Genomic DNA, 15,351 nt, shown 5'->3' on the forward strand with positions numbered 1-15,351 from the left:
AGCCTGGATGGGAAGAGAGTTTGGGGGAGAATGGATACATGCATATGTATGATGTAATTCCTTTGCTGTCCACCTGAAACTATCACAACATTATTAATCAGCTATACAGCAATACAAAACAAACAAACAAACAAATGGCAACCATAGCAGCAACAGCCTCTATAGGATGCTTCTGTTTTTGCCAGCTGCTGCGCTCAGAGTAAGATAGGAGTTGGTTCACTTATAACTACCCTGGGAGGAATGGGACCAATCCGACCTTGTTGTCTTGCTCTAGCTAAGCTGTCCGAAGAAATGGGTGGTGGGAGTTGTTAATTCATTTCAGGGACAAAGTTCTAAGGAAGGTCCCTCATTCTCCAGCAGGGCTGAACCTGGCCCTCTGAGACTGGGTAAGAAAAGAGGCCTTATGAATGACTGGAAACAGGCCTAAACTCCTTCCACATGTTTGCAGGGGAGGGGTGGCCTCAGAGCAGCAGCTCACTGAATCAGCACAGTCAGGCGCAGGGACTTCTGATGAGTCAGTTGCTTTCAGCCACTGTGTTCCAGGGAACCTGCCCTTGGTGGCCGGTCTTGGTGGGGGGCATTCTGGGGAAAGGGGGGAATCATTGCTCTCATGAAATCAACCTGTGATTCATTACACAGAGGATGGGTAAGGGGAACTGGGTAACCATGACTTCCCAGGCATGACTTCCTAAAGAACTACCTCTGGCAGCTCATCTCATTCTCTGGGGTCAGGGACCGCCCGTTCACTGGGAGGGGGCCTGCAGTTGTTTATTTCACATCTGGTAAGGCGTTCTTTTGTGGCAACAAGTCAAGGAGTCATGGGAAATGCTAATTTGAGAATGAATGGAGGGCTAAATGGATAGACTGGGAAAAGTTTAAAAAAAATAATTTGACGGTGCACACACCTCCTTGGTCGGTCCTCTTCTCTTTTCTAACTTGTCCCTCATCTCCCTACTGGAAATCCGTGGTACTTATGTCCAGAATTACTCCCCTGGATGCTGAAAACTTCAAAAAGGGATGCCTAAAATAATGCAGGCTATGTTTTTCTCAGAACTCTTCCAATAAGGCAGGAAGGAGTTCACATCTGGCTGAGAAAAGAGCTAAGAGAAGGCCAGGCAGCCTTGGCAGGGAGAGGCCTCCTGGATGCATTGCGGGTTCTGAACACTGTCATTCTGCCTCTGGCAGCTCTGGGAAGACTGGCTGCTTTTCTCCCATTAGAGGCAGTACATGGCTGAGGGCTGTCCCAACTCAGAGATGGCCTTGGTGCCTTAGGGCCAGACCTGGAACTACTGCTGTAATTTCCACCTTGCAGCCTTGGTATCACACACTTAGGCTGGAGTCAGTCAGAGGCTGGAGTCGTAGAAGTTACTCATGAGCTTACAGTGGCATGTGACTTGCAGAATTTTCGAGTTGAGAAAGGCCTTTGAAGTTAGACAGACTCAGGGCTCTGAGGAAACATGGGGCTTCCAGGAGGCGCTTCAAAGATTCCACATATAATCTAGTGTTCTTCAGAGAACAATGAAAATTTCAATTTTCCAAGGAACTGTATCAACCCATTTGTGTGTTTTATATCGGAATTCTAGGCATAATTTGGAGAAATGAGCTCAGTTGCTTAAAAAACAAAACAAAACGGACCTAGTCCAGTACTTTGCAATTTGCTCTGTTTGTACGTGTGTGAGCTCAGTCACATCCGACTCTTTGTGACCCCATGGACTATAGCCCGCCAGGCTCCTCTGTCCATGGGATTCTCCAAGCAAGGATATTGGAGTGGGTTGCCAGTTCCTACTCCAGGAGATCTATCTGACCCAGGGATGAAACCCACTTCTCCTGTGTCTCCTGCATTGGCAGGTGGATTCTTTTACCAGTGAGACACCTAGGAAGCCCCATTAAATGTCTCCTCCAAGACCATGTTGTTAGTGGGTGACTCAGAACCACAATGTACTGGTTGTGTGTATACCTTTTCTGTTAGGTCACTCTGTCCTGAGCTGGATACTGTTGCAGTGTAATTCTTAGTTAAAAGTATGATTCTCATACAACTATAAAATGAAGCGAAAGTGAAAGCTGCTCAGTTGTATCCGATTCTTTGTGACCCCATGGACTGTAGCCCACCAGGTTCCTCTATCCATGGAATTCTCCAGTCAAGAATACTGGAGTGGGTTACTCCTTCTCCAGGGGATCTTCCTGACCAGGGATAGAATCCAGGTCTCCCACATTGCAGGCAGATTTTTTTACTATCTGAGCCACCAGGGAAGTCCAATAAAATGAACACGTGTCAAAGATTTCATTCAACTTAATGAGAGAACCAGTAAGATGTTGACTAGTTTAAAAGAGAATTCAAGGAAGGGAGTTACAGTCAGTCAGTCAATGGAATGCTGAAATCAGTTGCCCAATAGATTCAAGATTCGTTAATGTTCTACAAAGCAATAAACCTTAACCTCTGGTGGTTATCTTTGCTACTAGACAGAAATCATTTGCATTGCTGTTGGATAAGAATCATGTACATCATTCTCTTCAAGAATTATATCCATTGTTATTCATTTTCTACAGGCCAACCTCTGCTCTTATAGGACTATAAGATATCCTAATCAATAGAGGTCAAACAAAGATACACACCCCTGAAATTATATAACCCCTTAGCATGGTGAGGCTACTGGTCAACCCCTTGCATTACCTTGAAAAGTCACCCAGTACTCCCTTTGCCTATTTCCACATTTTGGATAATTTGTTTTAACAATATCATGTGTATGTTTATATGTGCACATTTTCTGTCCCCCCTGCCCCCCCAGATGTTGAAAGGGAGTTCAGTCATAGTATTATAAAGTGATCTGAGATACCAGCTCTGTAAGAAGTTCAAGGGACACTGGGGAAACATCCCAATGATGAGGATGATTTTCCCTCAGATATATTTGCTGGTCTTAACAGCTAAGGACAAGGGACCAATTCAGAAAATTGGATAAAGGAATTGTCAGGATAATTGAGTCCTATCAGGAAGGGGTTGCTTCCCAGGTGGCGCTAGTGGTAAAGAACCCACCTGCCAATGCAGGAGACATAAGAGATTTGGGTTTGATCCCTGGGTCAGGAATCAGGAGGGCATGGCAACCCACTCCAGTATTCTTGCCTGGAGAATCCCATGGACATAGGAGCCTGGAGGGCTACAGTCCATGGGGTCACACAGAGTCAGACATGACTGAAGCGATTTAGCATGCATGCACAGGAAGGGAGTCTCCCTCATTTTATTCTTTGCACAATTGTTCCTTGGGATCCGCAGGGGATTTATTCCAGGCTCCCTTGACCACCAAAATCTGAAGATGCTTAAGTCCCTTATAAAAATAGTTTAATGTTGGTGTATAACACACATACTCTTGTATTCTATAAATCATCCTACATTCCTTACAGTGTGAATGCTATGTAAATAGTTGTAAATCCAATGTAGATAAATAGTTGCTGCCACATGGCAAATTCAAGTTTTGCTTGCTGGCACTTTCTGGATTTTTTTTTTTTTCTGTATATATTTTGACCCTTGGTTGTTTGAATCTGCGGATGTGGAACCCATGGATGTGGAGGGGTGAATGTACTGGAAGAGGCCTTCCTGGGAGCCCTGGAGGAAGAGGTTTCCCTGACCGAGGCCGGGAAGGCTAAGCTGTGGGGAACATGGAGGATGGGGGCTTCTGTCCAGGGGAATGTCTGTGGTTTACTTCCTGGCTGGACTTCTTATGGAATGCTTTTCATCCCTCTGGTTGTCTCTGTTCCTCCCTCAACTTTTGCTGCATCCTTTGACAGTCTGAAGACTGTTCACAGTCTTCAACTGAACTGAGATAATTTGGAACCAGTTCTCAAAATTCTGATATAATCAGACTTGAGGGGTCTTTACCCTTCCATGTTATTGGAATCCAATAGCAATTTATTGAACATCTATTGCTCTCCAGACACTGCAAATGTAGTGACAAAAAGTCAAAGTCTCTATGATTAACATCAGAGATTTCTTCAAAAAAAGGAATGTTAGGTTCTCTTCTGTTGTTCCTAAAAGGTTCGACCCATCTCTTGTACTTTCTATGTCAATAGTCCTGAGCAAGGAGATTTAACCTTTACAGTGTCATTTTGAATGGCATTTTGTAGTGTACCCAATGCTTCTTTACCTCGCTGAATTCCTTGCACAAATCCTGTGAGATAGATATTATCAGCTTCGTAGAGGTTCACCAGGTTGACGGAGGTCATGACATGTCTAGTTAGCAAAGCATTCAGAATTCAAATACAGGCTTTCTAACTCTAAAATTCCATGTTCTTCCAGCTTATATCAGTCAACTTTTTCTAGTATTTCTTTAGTTCTGCCTAAAGCATTCTATGCTTGCATCCCAAGATATACGTATTGGGAAGCTTGAGAAGATTTCAGAAGATTTGCTTTCCCCTCATGGTCCAGTTGGACACTCCCGTGGCTATCACCCACTACCCGCATATTTAGGCTGTGTGTTAATATTAGTTCATCCAGGCTCTGAATTCCCTGTGTAGTGGCTATGAATACATCATTAAAGTAATTACCATGGCGCTGGACCTCAGATTTTTATTTGTACAATGTAAGTGTTAAATCAGTTGTTAAAGCCTTTCTTTATTAAATCTAGTTTTTGAGTGTGTGTGTGTGTTTTAATATTTATTTATTTAGCTGCATCCAGTCTTAGCTGTGGCACCATGAGATATTTCACTGGTGTGCTGGCTTCCCTCTAGCTGTTGTATGCAGGCTCTAGAGGGCTTGGGCTCAGTAGTTGTGGTGTGTGGGCTTAGTTGCCCTGTGGCATGTGAGATCTTAGTTCCCTTACCAGGGATCATACCCATTACCCCCTGCATTGGAAGGCAGATTCTTAACCACTAGGGAAGTCCCAATGAAAGCCTTTCCAACAGTTATGATCTGACACTTGCTCGATCATTTGCCGTCCCCGTGGCCTCATCAGTTAAGAGCCGTGATGAGTTTCTCTTGACTTTCCTCATTCTCCTTCTCTTTCCCCAAACTGTCTATGTTGGGTAAGCACCTATGGGCTGGTGAAGGTGTATTTGTGTGCATCTGAGAGCTGTAAACTTGGGCATTTGGGAAAGCTGGGCAAGGATAAGGCAGGCCAGTTACTGTGTCAAGCAAAATTGGATGCTAAAACTTCTGTTTTCTGTTGCAGGGCCCAACATCTGTGCCACACGAGGTGTGAGCTCCTGCCAGCAATGTCTGGCTGTGAGTCCCGTGTGTGCCTGGTGCTCAGATGAGGTAAGGAGCAGATATCTGACTTTATTTCTTTCCCAGACTTAGTTGCCTTTGTGTAGAAACAGACCCATGGGTCTATCTCCTCCCTCCTAAGTATACAAACCCTTGTCCCTTCTGAGCAACACTAGGGAGAAGCCTTCCCATGGATGGATGTTGAAGGGAGCTGTCATGCGCTATTGCTGGGAATTCCATCCAGAGCGTGTTAGGCAAGTAGGCTGGACCTCTTGGCCTCCCCGTGGCCTTTTTACCACTTTGCTTGTTTTTGTTGGGGTGCAACACCCCTGGGAGGCTGGGCCTCAGGTCACAAAAAGGGAGGCACAAGGGGGTTATAGGTACAGAGTGGATGCTGGCTTATGAACATTCCAGAATTTTTAAAAGGCAAATGACGGACGGATCGTGCATTTGCGTGTCATGTGGGGTTGTTTAGTCAGAGGGCCTCTTCTCTCCCTTTCCTGTCTGACAGTTGGGCCCTGTGGCTTTACCTTCTCCTCTCTCTTTCTCTCCTTCCTTCTCTTGGGAAGGTGTTTATGAGAGAAGAAGCTGGGCCAATTTGATGAGGCCGGGAGGGTGACAGGAAAGGGTTAGCTGTGTCTAGGCAGTGGATTTGTTGTGTCTGGGGCCCTGGGGAATGAGTGTGTCTGAGGGGATGGTTGTGTTTGTGGCTAGGATGGGAATTTGGAGTTGGCAAGGCTGGGCGTGAGTGTGGCTGGAGAGGGTCCAGTGATTACACAGTGTGAGGCTGAGTCATGGGCTTCGTCCCCGGCAGGTGGTTACCTGAACTCCTGGCCTGGGTGGCTGTCAGCCGCCTGAGGTGGCCTCTGTCAGGACAGCCTGTCCCCTCGCTCCGTGGCTCTGTGAAGTGCTCTAAACCGAGCCCTGGTTCTCTTTGTCCGGCTCCTCTCTCCCATCTGCTGAGTTTCCTAAAAAGGCAACCTCCCTGGCAGGCTGGTGAGAGGAGGGGGAATGGGAGCTGCGAGGCCGTGTTTATCAACGAGAGGGAGGCCGGGACCGGCCGAGGCCCGCCCAACACAATGCCTTGGCCTCTGTGCAGTTCAGCACGAGAACGGCTTCCAGAGGCAGCTGCCCAACATCTGGGCTACACTGACTTCATTTAGCAAATGAAACGTTCCCTGAGGCCGGGAGTTGGGGGTGGGGCGTTGAGGGAGTCCTTCCCCTCCACCCCCACGGGTTCTCCACCCCTCTGGGCTGAACTGGCCCCTCGAGTGTGATGTGGCCTCTCCCTTCTCGTTTGCCATATCCTTCTTCCCTTGATCATCATCATATTATTAAGCTTCTTTTACAAGGAAATTGGAATTCTGCGTCTGAATCCTTGAAGAAGGGAGAGCCGGATGGGCAGCGTGCTGGATTGGAGGGCGTCTAGCTGGCTGGAGCAGAAGGGTAGTCAGGGGAGAAGCCCTAGGATCGCTCAAAGGATGCTCCTCCCCTCTGTCTTCCCCCATTTGCAACCCAAAGCAAGACAAAAGGGAGAAACTGGTTCAGAGGAATCTGGGGGAAAAGAAAACCATTCTTGGAATGTCTGTCACCTCTCTTGATTGGCGTAGGGACAAACCAGGTAATAGATATGCTGAGCACCTACCAGACAAAGCCCTTGGGTCATGTGACCAGATTTTAGAGAAAAATGTAGAATATTTAATGGTGGCCATGGTGAATTTTGTCCAGTCTGAGGTGGGAGGAGGAAAGAAAGAGGGGAAGAAAGGTACAGGATAGGATCAAAGCTTAACATAGGACAAGCCTAGGGATGGGGGTGTGGAATCAAAGAGGTGTGTGTGTGCGTGAGTGCGTGCATGCCCAGTCATGTCTAATTCTTTGTGATCCTATGGACTGTAGCCCGCCAGGCTCCTCTGTCCATGGGATTTTCCAGGCGAGGCTACTGGAGTGGGTTGCCATTTCTTATTCCAGGTGATCTTCCCCACCCAGGGATCGAAGCTGTGTCTCCTGCATTGGCAGGTGGATTCTTTACCACTGTTCCTCTTGCGGTGTATTTCTGGGACCAAAGAAATCTAATGAGAGGAGGTAGATGGTCCAAAAAGATATTTTCTGGGAGGATGGAATTTAAACAGGAAAGTGTTTGTTTATTTGTTTTGAGTGACAAAGTCAGATTTATTGCTCCGGGTTGAATAGATGGAGACAGGACCTAGGGAGCAGAAGGCGGAGACAGGAAGTTGGTGAAGCACCCTTTTGGCCTTCATCAGCATCCTGGGAAAGCTGGGGGTGGGGTGTGGTGTGGAGGCCATAGGGCTTAGTGAATGACTACAACTATCTCTCGAGGAAGGAGGAGGGGAGGCGGGATAGCCGAGGAGGCCAGCATGGGGCAACGTTTATCAACCAGCGAGAATGGAATCCTGGGCTGTAACTTGAACATGACTGCCATTTTTATTTTTTTCCCTGAGGGCTTCCCCTGCACTGACCAAGTGTAACTGCTGAAAGTGTCTTGGCTGTTGATTTTGAAAACCAAAATGAACCGTCTGGGCCATTTTGCCTGTGATTTGTTGAATAATCGACCCTGGAAAACCTTCAGCTTCTGCTTCCCCTACCTTGGCTGTTAGAGGCAGAGTTGGCAGTGGCTGCAAAAACAACTGGTTGGGCTGAGCTTTCCTTGGTCCTGCCGGACAGCAGCTCTGGGTGTGGACAGCAAGCACTTGGCTGGGTCTTAGGAAAACATAGCCAATGTGGATGAGTGCAGACTTTTCGGCCCATCTGCGTAGGGTGTGTTCTTGGGGGGCTGGATGCTGATATGGGTTGAGGTGCTATGCTGTCTCTGGACTATGAATCTAGCAGAGAAGTTGGCCTCACACTGAGATTCAGCTTGTGGTCTTGGCCTCGGTGGCATCATGTAGGGAATTAGAACCTTCCAAACTTGCCTGCTGGTAAGAATCAACTTGGGTGCTTGTTAAATATAAGGATGTCCAGGATGAACCCTGAACCTGTTGCATTAGAATGGGTTGTTATTGAATATCAATAACAATAAACTAAAATGCTTTCCTTTTTCACTTCTTTCTGTTCTCTCCACACCTCTCTCTGTATGTTCAATTTCTTGTCCTCATCAGATGTCAATCAAGAGAACAATTTATTATTGTTAGTTATTGTTAATTTATTTGGAGGCATTTGTAAGCTCTCTCAGAGAAGGCAATGGCACCCCACTCTAGTACTCTTGCCTGGAAAATCCCATGGACAGAAGAGCCTGGTAGACTGCAGTCCACTGGGTTGCTAAGAGTCAGACACAACTGAATGACTTCACTTTGACTTTTCACTTTCGTGCATTGGAGAAGGAAATGGCCCAGGGACGGGGGAGCCTGGTGGGCTGCCGTCTATGGGGTCGCACAGAGTCGTAGACAACTGAAGCGACTTAGCAGCAGCAGCAGCAGCAGCAGTTAGCTCTCTGGGAGAGGGAAAAGTCACATGATATATTGTTCCTTGCCCTCCAAGAAAAAAGCATACAGTAATAGTAGTAGTGGGGATTTTCCTGGTGGTCTAGTGGCTAAGATAACACGCTTCCAATGCAGGGGGCCCAGGTTTGATCCTTGGTCAGGAAACTAGATCCCACATGCTGCAACTATAGATCTCACATGCTGCAAAGAAGTTTGGAGACCCCATTTGCTGCAAATCTGACCCCGCACAGCCAAATCAATAAATATTTTAAAAAATAGTAGTTAATACTTACCTGGCAGGGGAGATACCATGATCACGAAGGTGGTTTTCCCAGGGCGAGGCTTATCCATTGCACTCCGGATGTGCTGACCCCTATGATTTCCCCAAATATGGGAAACTCAATTGCATAATTTGTGGTAGTGGGGGACTGCTTTCCCCTGGAGGAAAAAAAAAAAAAAAGTTAAAATGGCAACAGTAGAAAAGAGTTACCTATTTGAACTTATTGTTTCTCTGTGTTAAGTTGCTTTAGTTGTGCCCAACTCTGTGGACTGATGCTGAAGCTGAAGCTCCAACATTTTGGCCACGTGATGGGAAGTACTGATTTATTGGAAAAGACCCTGATGCTGGGAAAGATTGAAGGCAGGGAGAGAAGGGGACAACAGAGGATGACATGGTTGGATGGTATCACCAGCTCGACTGTCATGAGTTTGAGCAAGCTCCAGGAGTTGGTGATGGACAGAGAAGCCAAATATGCTGCAGTCCATGGGGTCACAAAGAGTCGGACATGACTGAGTGACTAAACTGAACTGAACTGAACTGTGCAACCCTATGGACTGTAGCCTGCTAGGCTCTTCAGTCCAAGGGATTCTCCAGGCAAGAATACTGAAGTGGGTTGCCATGGCCTCCTCTAGGGGATCTTCCTGACCTATGGATTGAACCCAAGTCTCTTCCATCTCCTGCATTGTCAGGCCGGTTCTTTACCACTAGTACCACCTGGAAAGCCCTTGTTTATATCAGATCAAAAGGACTTGAGTATATAGGACTTAGATTGAGATTTTTACATCTTGAAAGCATTTCCTGTTCACAGTTTTATTTTATCCCCTGACCAGCCCTGTGAAATAAGTAGAATAATGACTATTCACACTCTGCTTCCCCAGTTTCTAAAATGGGATTATTGGAGAATGGGACTAACAGCGTGTGTCATTCTCCCAGGAGAGGGTGGGAATTCAGCTCATACAGAACGTGGGCTGGAGCCTCCCACCTCTGTGCTCCAACCCTTTCCCTGGGTCTGGGTTATTTTTGCCCTTTTTGTGTAACATCTGGTTTCACTAGGCACTGGAACTTGACCACTCCTCTCCGCCTCCTTCCAGCTTTCTCTCTGAGTCACCTGCACGCATTCCTTCTATCTGCTCAGCCTGGGTTATTAGGACAGGGAATGGAGCCCAAGTGTGTTGAGGTCACTGCCTTGGTGTGCTTCTGGGATAGCAAGCTCTCAGGGAGAGGGTGGCCAAGGAGCAGCCCTGTTAGGTTCCTGACCTCTGATGTCAGCGACCACGGAGTGAGGGGAGGAGAGTTTTTGTTTCTTAGTGTTTAGATTTCTAAAGAAATTCATAACAAACCATAAGCACTGTCAGCAAGGCTTAGTACTTCAAACTTTCTTCTACTAAACACTGCTTTGTTAGAAAATGGGGGTCAGGAAACCCCCTCCAAAACATTCTCTCCCTTTACGATGCAGCTTGAAGATACCCGACAGCCTTGCTGTTCTCATTGTTTCCTGGGCTCTCCCTTCCCCCTTTCTCTTTCAGCATCTGTCTTACTCCTGGAAAGGATCAGCAACAGGGCATCTTGGTCCATCCAGTCATTGCCTTTTTTGGAAGGTTTTCTGCCTGGGGCTTTGTGGGCAGCTGGAATCAGAAGTACAGTAGGGAGTTTTGTGAGCAAGAAAGAGACTGCTTCCTGAGAGAGAAGGATTGGGAGAGACAGGCAGGAGCAGGAAGAATTAGAACACAAAGATGCTAAATGCTCCTGAGTTCTCCTCTCTGCCGTTCTGCCCCGGGCTGAGCTAGGGGAGTGGGGCAGGATTTTCATCTCTCTGAGACTTGGAGGAGGTGTGATGTCCTCTTAGGATCTTTTGAACCAGGAAGGTTAAGTCTCGTGTGCTGTTTCCCGTTGCTGATGCCGTTTCTCTACCTCTTACCCGTGAAACCGAGAGAGTGAGAAGGAAGCTCTTTCTGTGTTTTGCCTGGGCCAGGTTGGTGCTTGTGCCATTTGTCTTAGTCTGTCCAGGCTGCTATAACAAAAGTGCCATAGCCACAGTGGCTTAACAATGAACATTTATTTCTGACTCTTCTGGAGGCTAGAAAGTCTAAGATGGGGGTATCAGCAAATTCAGCATCTCCTCACTATGTCCTCGAATGGCAAAAGGGGACAGGGAACTCTAATTTTTTTTTTTTCCTTCAATTTTTGGCCATTCCTCTCAGCACGTGGGATCTTAGTTTCCTGAACAGGGATCAAACCTGCACCCCCTGCTTTGGAAGGTGGAGTCTTAACCACTGGACTGCCTGGGAAGTCCTCCAGGGAGCATTCTGGGGCCTCTTTTATATGGGCACAATACCTTTCATGAGGGCTACCCCTCATGATCTATCACCTCCCAAGACCCCACCTCCTAATACCATCACGTTGGCGGTAAGGGTTTAGTGTATGAATTCTGGGGGGATGCAGAAATTCAGTCTGTAGGACTGTTGGTGTTGTTCATGGTCCCATCCATGCGGGGAAGCCCTTCTGCCTATTAGAGGAGGGCTGGGCAGGAGAGTTCAGTTCAGTTCAGTCACTCAGTCATGTCCGACTCTTTGTGACCCCATGAACCGCAGCACACCAGGCCACCCTGTCCATCAGCAACTCCCAGAGTTCACTCAGACTCATGTCCATCGAGTTGGTGAAGCCATCTAACCATCTCATCCTCTGTCGTCCCCTTCTCCTCCTGCCCTCAATCTTTCCCAGCATCAGGGTCTTTTCAAATGAGTCAGCTCTCTGCATCATGTGGCCAAAGTATTGGAGTTTCAACTTCAACATCAGTCCTTCCAATGAACATCCAGGACTGATCTCCTTTAGGATGGACTGGTTGGATCTCCTTGCAGTCCAAGGGACTCTCAAGAGTCTTCTCCAACACCACAGTTCAAAAGCATCAATTCTTCAGTGCTTAGCTTTCTTTATAGTCCAACTCTCACATCCATACATGACTACTGGGAAAACCATAGCCTTGACTAGACGGACCTTTGTTGACAAAGTAATGTCTCTGCTTTTTAATATGCTGTCTAGTTTGGTCATAACTTTCCTTCCAAGGAGTAAGCATCTTTTAATTTCATCGCTGCAGTCACCATCTGCACTGATTTTGGAGCCCCCCCAAAATAAAGTTAGCCACTGTCCACTGTTTCCCCATCTCTTTGCCATGAAATGATGGGACCGGATGCCATGATCTTCGTTTTCTGAATGTTGAGCTTTAAGCCAACTTTTTCACTCTCCTCTTTCACTTTCATCAAGAGGTAGTTTAGTTCTTCTTCACTTTCTGCCATAAATGAAAGTGAAGTCGCTCAGTCATGTCCGACTCTTTGCGACCCCGTGGACTGTAGCCCACCAGGCTCCTCTGTCCATGGGATTCTCCAGGCAAGAATACTGGAGTGGGTTGCCATTTCCTTCTCCAAAGAGTGGTGTCATCTGCATATCTGAGGTTATTGATCTTTCTCCCAGCAATGTTGATTCCAGCTTGTGCTTCCTCCAGCCTAGCGCTTCTCATGATGTACTCTGCATATAAGTTAAATAAGCAGGGTGACAATATACAGCCTTGATGTACTCCTTTTCCTATTTGGAACCAGTCTGTTGTTCCATGTCCAGTTCTACCTGTCGCTTCCTGACCTGCATACAGGTTTCTCAAGAGGCAGGTCAGGTGGTCTGGTATTCCCATCTCTTTCAGAATTTTCCACAGTTTATTGTGATCCACATAGTCAAAGGCTTTGGCATAGTCAATAAAACAGAAATAGATGTTTTTTTCTGGAACTCTTTTGCTTTTTCGATGATCCAGAAGATGCTGGCAATTTGATCTCTGGTTCCTCTGCCTTTTCTAAAACCAGCTTGAACATCTGGAATTTCATGGTTCACGTATTGCTGAAGCCTGGCTTGGAGAATTTTGAGCATTACTTCACTAGCATGTGAGATGAGTGCAATTGTGCGGTAGTTTGAGCATTCTTTGGCATTGCCTTTCTTTGGGATTGGAATGAAAACTGACCTTTTCCAGTCCTGTGGCCGCTGCTGAGTTTTCCAAATTTGCTGGCATAATGAGTGCAGCACTTTCACAGCATCATCTTTCAGGATTTGAAATAGCTCAACTGGAATTCCATCACCTCCACTAGCTTTGTTCGTAGTGGTGCTTCCTAAGGCCCACTTGACTTCACATTCCAGGATGTCTGGTTCTAGGTGAGTGATCACACCGTCGTGATTATCTGTGTCATGAAGATCTTTTTTGTACAGTTCTTCTGTGTATTCTTGCCACCTCTACTTAAAATCTTATACTTCTGTTAGGTCCCTACCCTTTCTGTCCTTTATTGAGCCCATCTTTGCATGAAATGTTCCCTTGGTATCTCTAATTTTCTTGAAGAGATCTCTAGTCTTTCCCATTATGTTGTTTTCCTCTATTTCTTTGCACTGATCACTGAGGAAGGTTTTCTTATCTCGTTGCTATTCTTTGGAACTCTGCATTCAAATATAACTTTCCTTTTCTCCTTTGCTTTTCACTTCTCTTCTTTTCATAGCTATTTGTAAGGCCTCCTCAGGCAGGAGAGGGAGAAGGGCTTCAAGCATCAGGAGAGGTTTTAGGCAACAGATTCAGGATTTTCTGAATATGGATGGCTCCTTGTGGTTCAGTCTCTCTCCTGGAAACATGGCTTCCAGTCCCCTGAGGGGCCGGGAAGACAGGATGTTACCTATCCATCCCACACCTCCCGTATCCCCATCTAGCATTCTGTTCCCTACTCGCGGCATTCTCAAGTGTGGCTCTTCCCAGGACACTCTCTTCCACAGTCCTGATTCTCTGCCTTGATTCCCACTCTACATGGAGTGTGATACAACTTACCATTTTATCAGGTTAATCACAGTCAGGCCATCTAGTCAGCATCTCACCTCTGCCCCTTCTGAGCTCTGCAACTCTGGGAAAATTACCTATTTTCTCCAAACCTTTGATTTCTTACTCATTAAGATTGGGGTCCTCATTTGTGAAACCTCCAAGCCTCAGGTTTGTAATTTGTAAGAAAGCAATAGTTCCAGCATTATAGAACTGTAATCAGAAGGACTACAATATTCCACGTACAGTGCTTCTTACAGTGCCTGACATGCAGTGTGTGTGTGTGTGTGTTAGTTTCTTAGTCATGTCCAGCTCTTTGCGACCCCATGGACTGTAGCCTGGCTGTCCATGGGATTCTCCAGGCAAGAATACTGGTGTGGGTCGCCATTTCCTTCTCCAGGGGATCTTCCTGACCCTGGGATCGAACCCAGGTCTCCCTCACTGCTAGCAGATTCTTCACTGTTTGCGCCACCAGGGAAGTTGCAGGTCAAAGAGTTTGTGTTGTGTGGTTGTCGCTTTAAAATGCGCAGTGAAGACCGTTGAGAAGCAAGGCCAGTGTTTCTTCTGCAGAGACCACGGTCTGGCTCAGAGGACGTCCCTCCACTCACGAGTGTGCACCCAGCCCAGGACAGCCTCGGGACAAGGGCCTCAGCCCTAGAGGTGGAGGCTGAGGGTGAGCTTGGTGGTGTCTTGGTCCCGTGTGAATGAGATCAGGTTTCACTCATTTTAAGAGGTTAATGACATGCAGTACGTACTCCGTAAATGTTAACACGAGTTGTTCTGGGATGTCGGTAGGGTTATTCAGCTGCCTTCTGAAAGTGGTTGTGAGAGGGGGTGGCTGGGGGTGTGGGGGATTGTTGGACTGAAGGCCTAGATGTTGTGAAATAGGTCTCAGGAGAGGTCTTCTAGCTTTCCAGGCAATCCCCCCACAAGGCTGGCAAGAAGCCCTAGTGGGCTTGTGTCCACAGAGTGCTGGCTAGGTTTGCTGAATGTCAGAGGAGGAAGAGGCTGAAAGCATCATGTCATCTAAGCCCTCTGACAAGGGTGAACGGGAGAGGAAACTGAGGCTCAGTGGAGTGAAATGACTGTCTGAGGTCACATGGCTGGTCAGTGGCAGACCTAGGATCGAACCCATTTACTGATTTCTAGTGTCTTTTCTGACACAGTGTGTCCCCCTGTTCAGTGCTTGGGTGGGAACACACGCAGAGCTCCAGAGGGTGGTGGGACACATTCCAGGGTATTTGGAAGGGTGCTCAGCCTGCCCTTTGGCCAGCATGAGGGAGGAAGCTGAAAGTGATAAAACAGGCTTGGGTTAGTGGCCTGACATCATGGGATTTGCCCAAGCTTGTGAAGTTTATTCATAATTAATTTATCTAGGAACTATTAATAGAATGTCTTACAATAATAGCTAACATTTATCGCGCACTTACCCTATGGCAGGCACCATACCCTGTGTTTTACAGGTACTGCCTTATACTGTTATCCTGTGGAACATCCTCGTGAATATGACGAAGCAAGGCCTGGAGAGTTTAGGTCACTTGCCCTGGTAACTAGCTAGTAAGAAGCAATGCTGAGCTGTGATCTCAGCCCATCTGTGCTCTTAGCT

At 46.9% G+C, this 15,351-nt stretch overlaps 1 protein-coding gene and 1 non-coding gene across 2 annotated transcripts in view; both read left to right on the plus strand.

Moving 5' to 3' along the window:
• The first annotated feature begins 4,537 nt into the window (after positions 1-4,537).
• Positions 4,538-15,351, plus strand: part of ITGB3 (integrin subunit beta 3) — a 42,147-nt gene continuing 31,333 nt past the window's right edge. The window contains exons 1-2 of the mRNA XM_068977490.1: positions 4,538-4,571; positions 5,160-5,245. Coding sequence (XP_068833591.1) covers positions 4,538-4,571; positions 5,160-5,245 — 120 coding nt within the window. The remainder of the gene's footprint in view (positions 4,572-5,159; positions 5,246-15,351) is intronic.
• Positions 8,917-9,072, plus strand: LOC138084872 (U1 spliceosomal RNA). The gene has a single exon (XR_011145276.1). It is a non-coding gene; the product is annotated as a U1 spliceosomal RNA (small nuclear RNA).

Source organism: Capricornis sumatraensis, chromosome 8 (genome assembly GCF_032405125.1).
Source record: "Capricornis sumatraensis isolate serow.1 chromosome 8, serow.2, whole genome shotgun sequence".
NCBI lineage: Eukaryota > Metazoa > Chordata > Mammalia > Artiodactyla > Bovidae > Capricornis > Capricornis sumatraensis.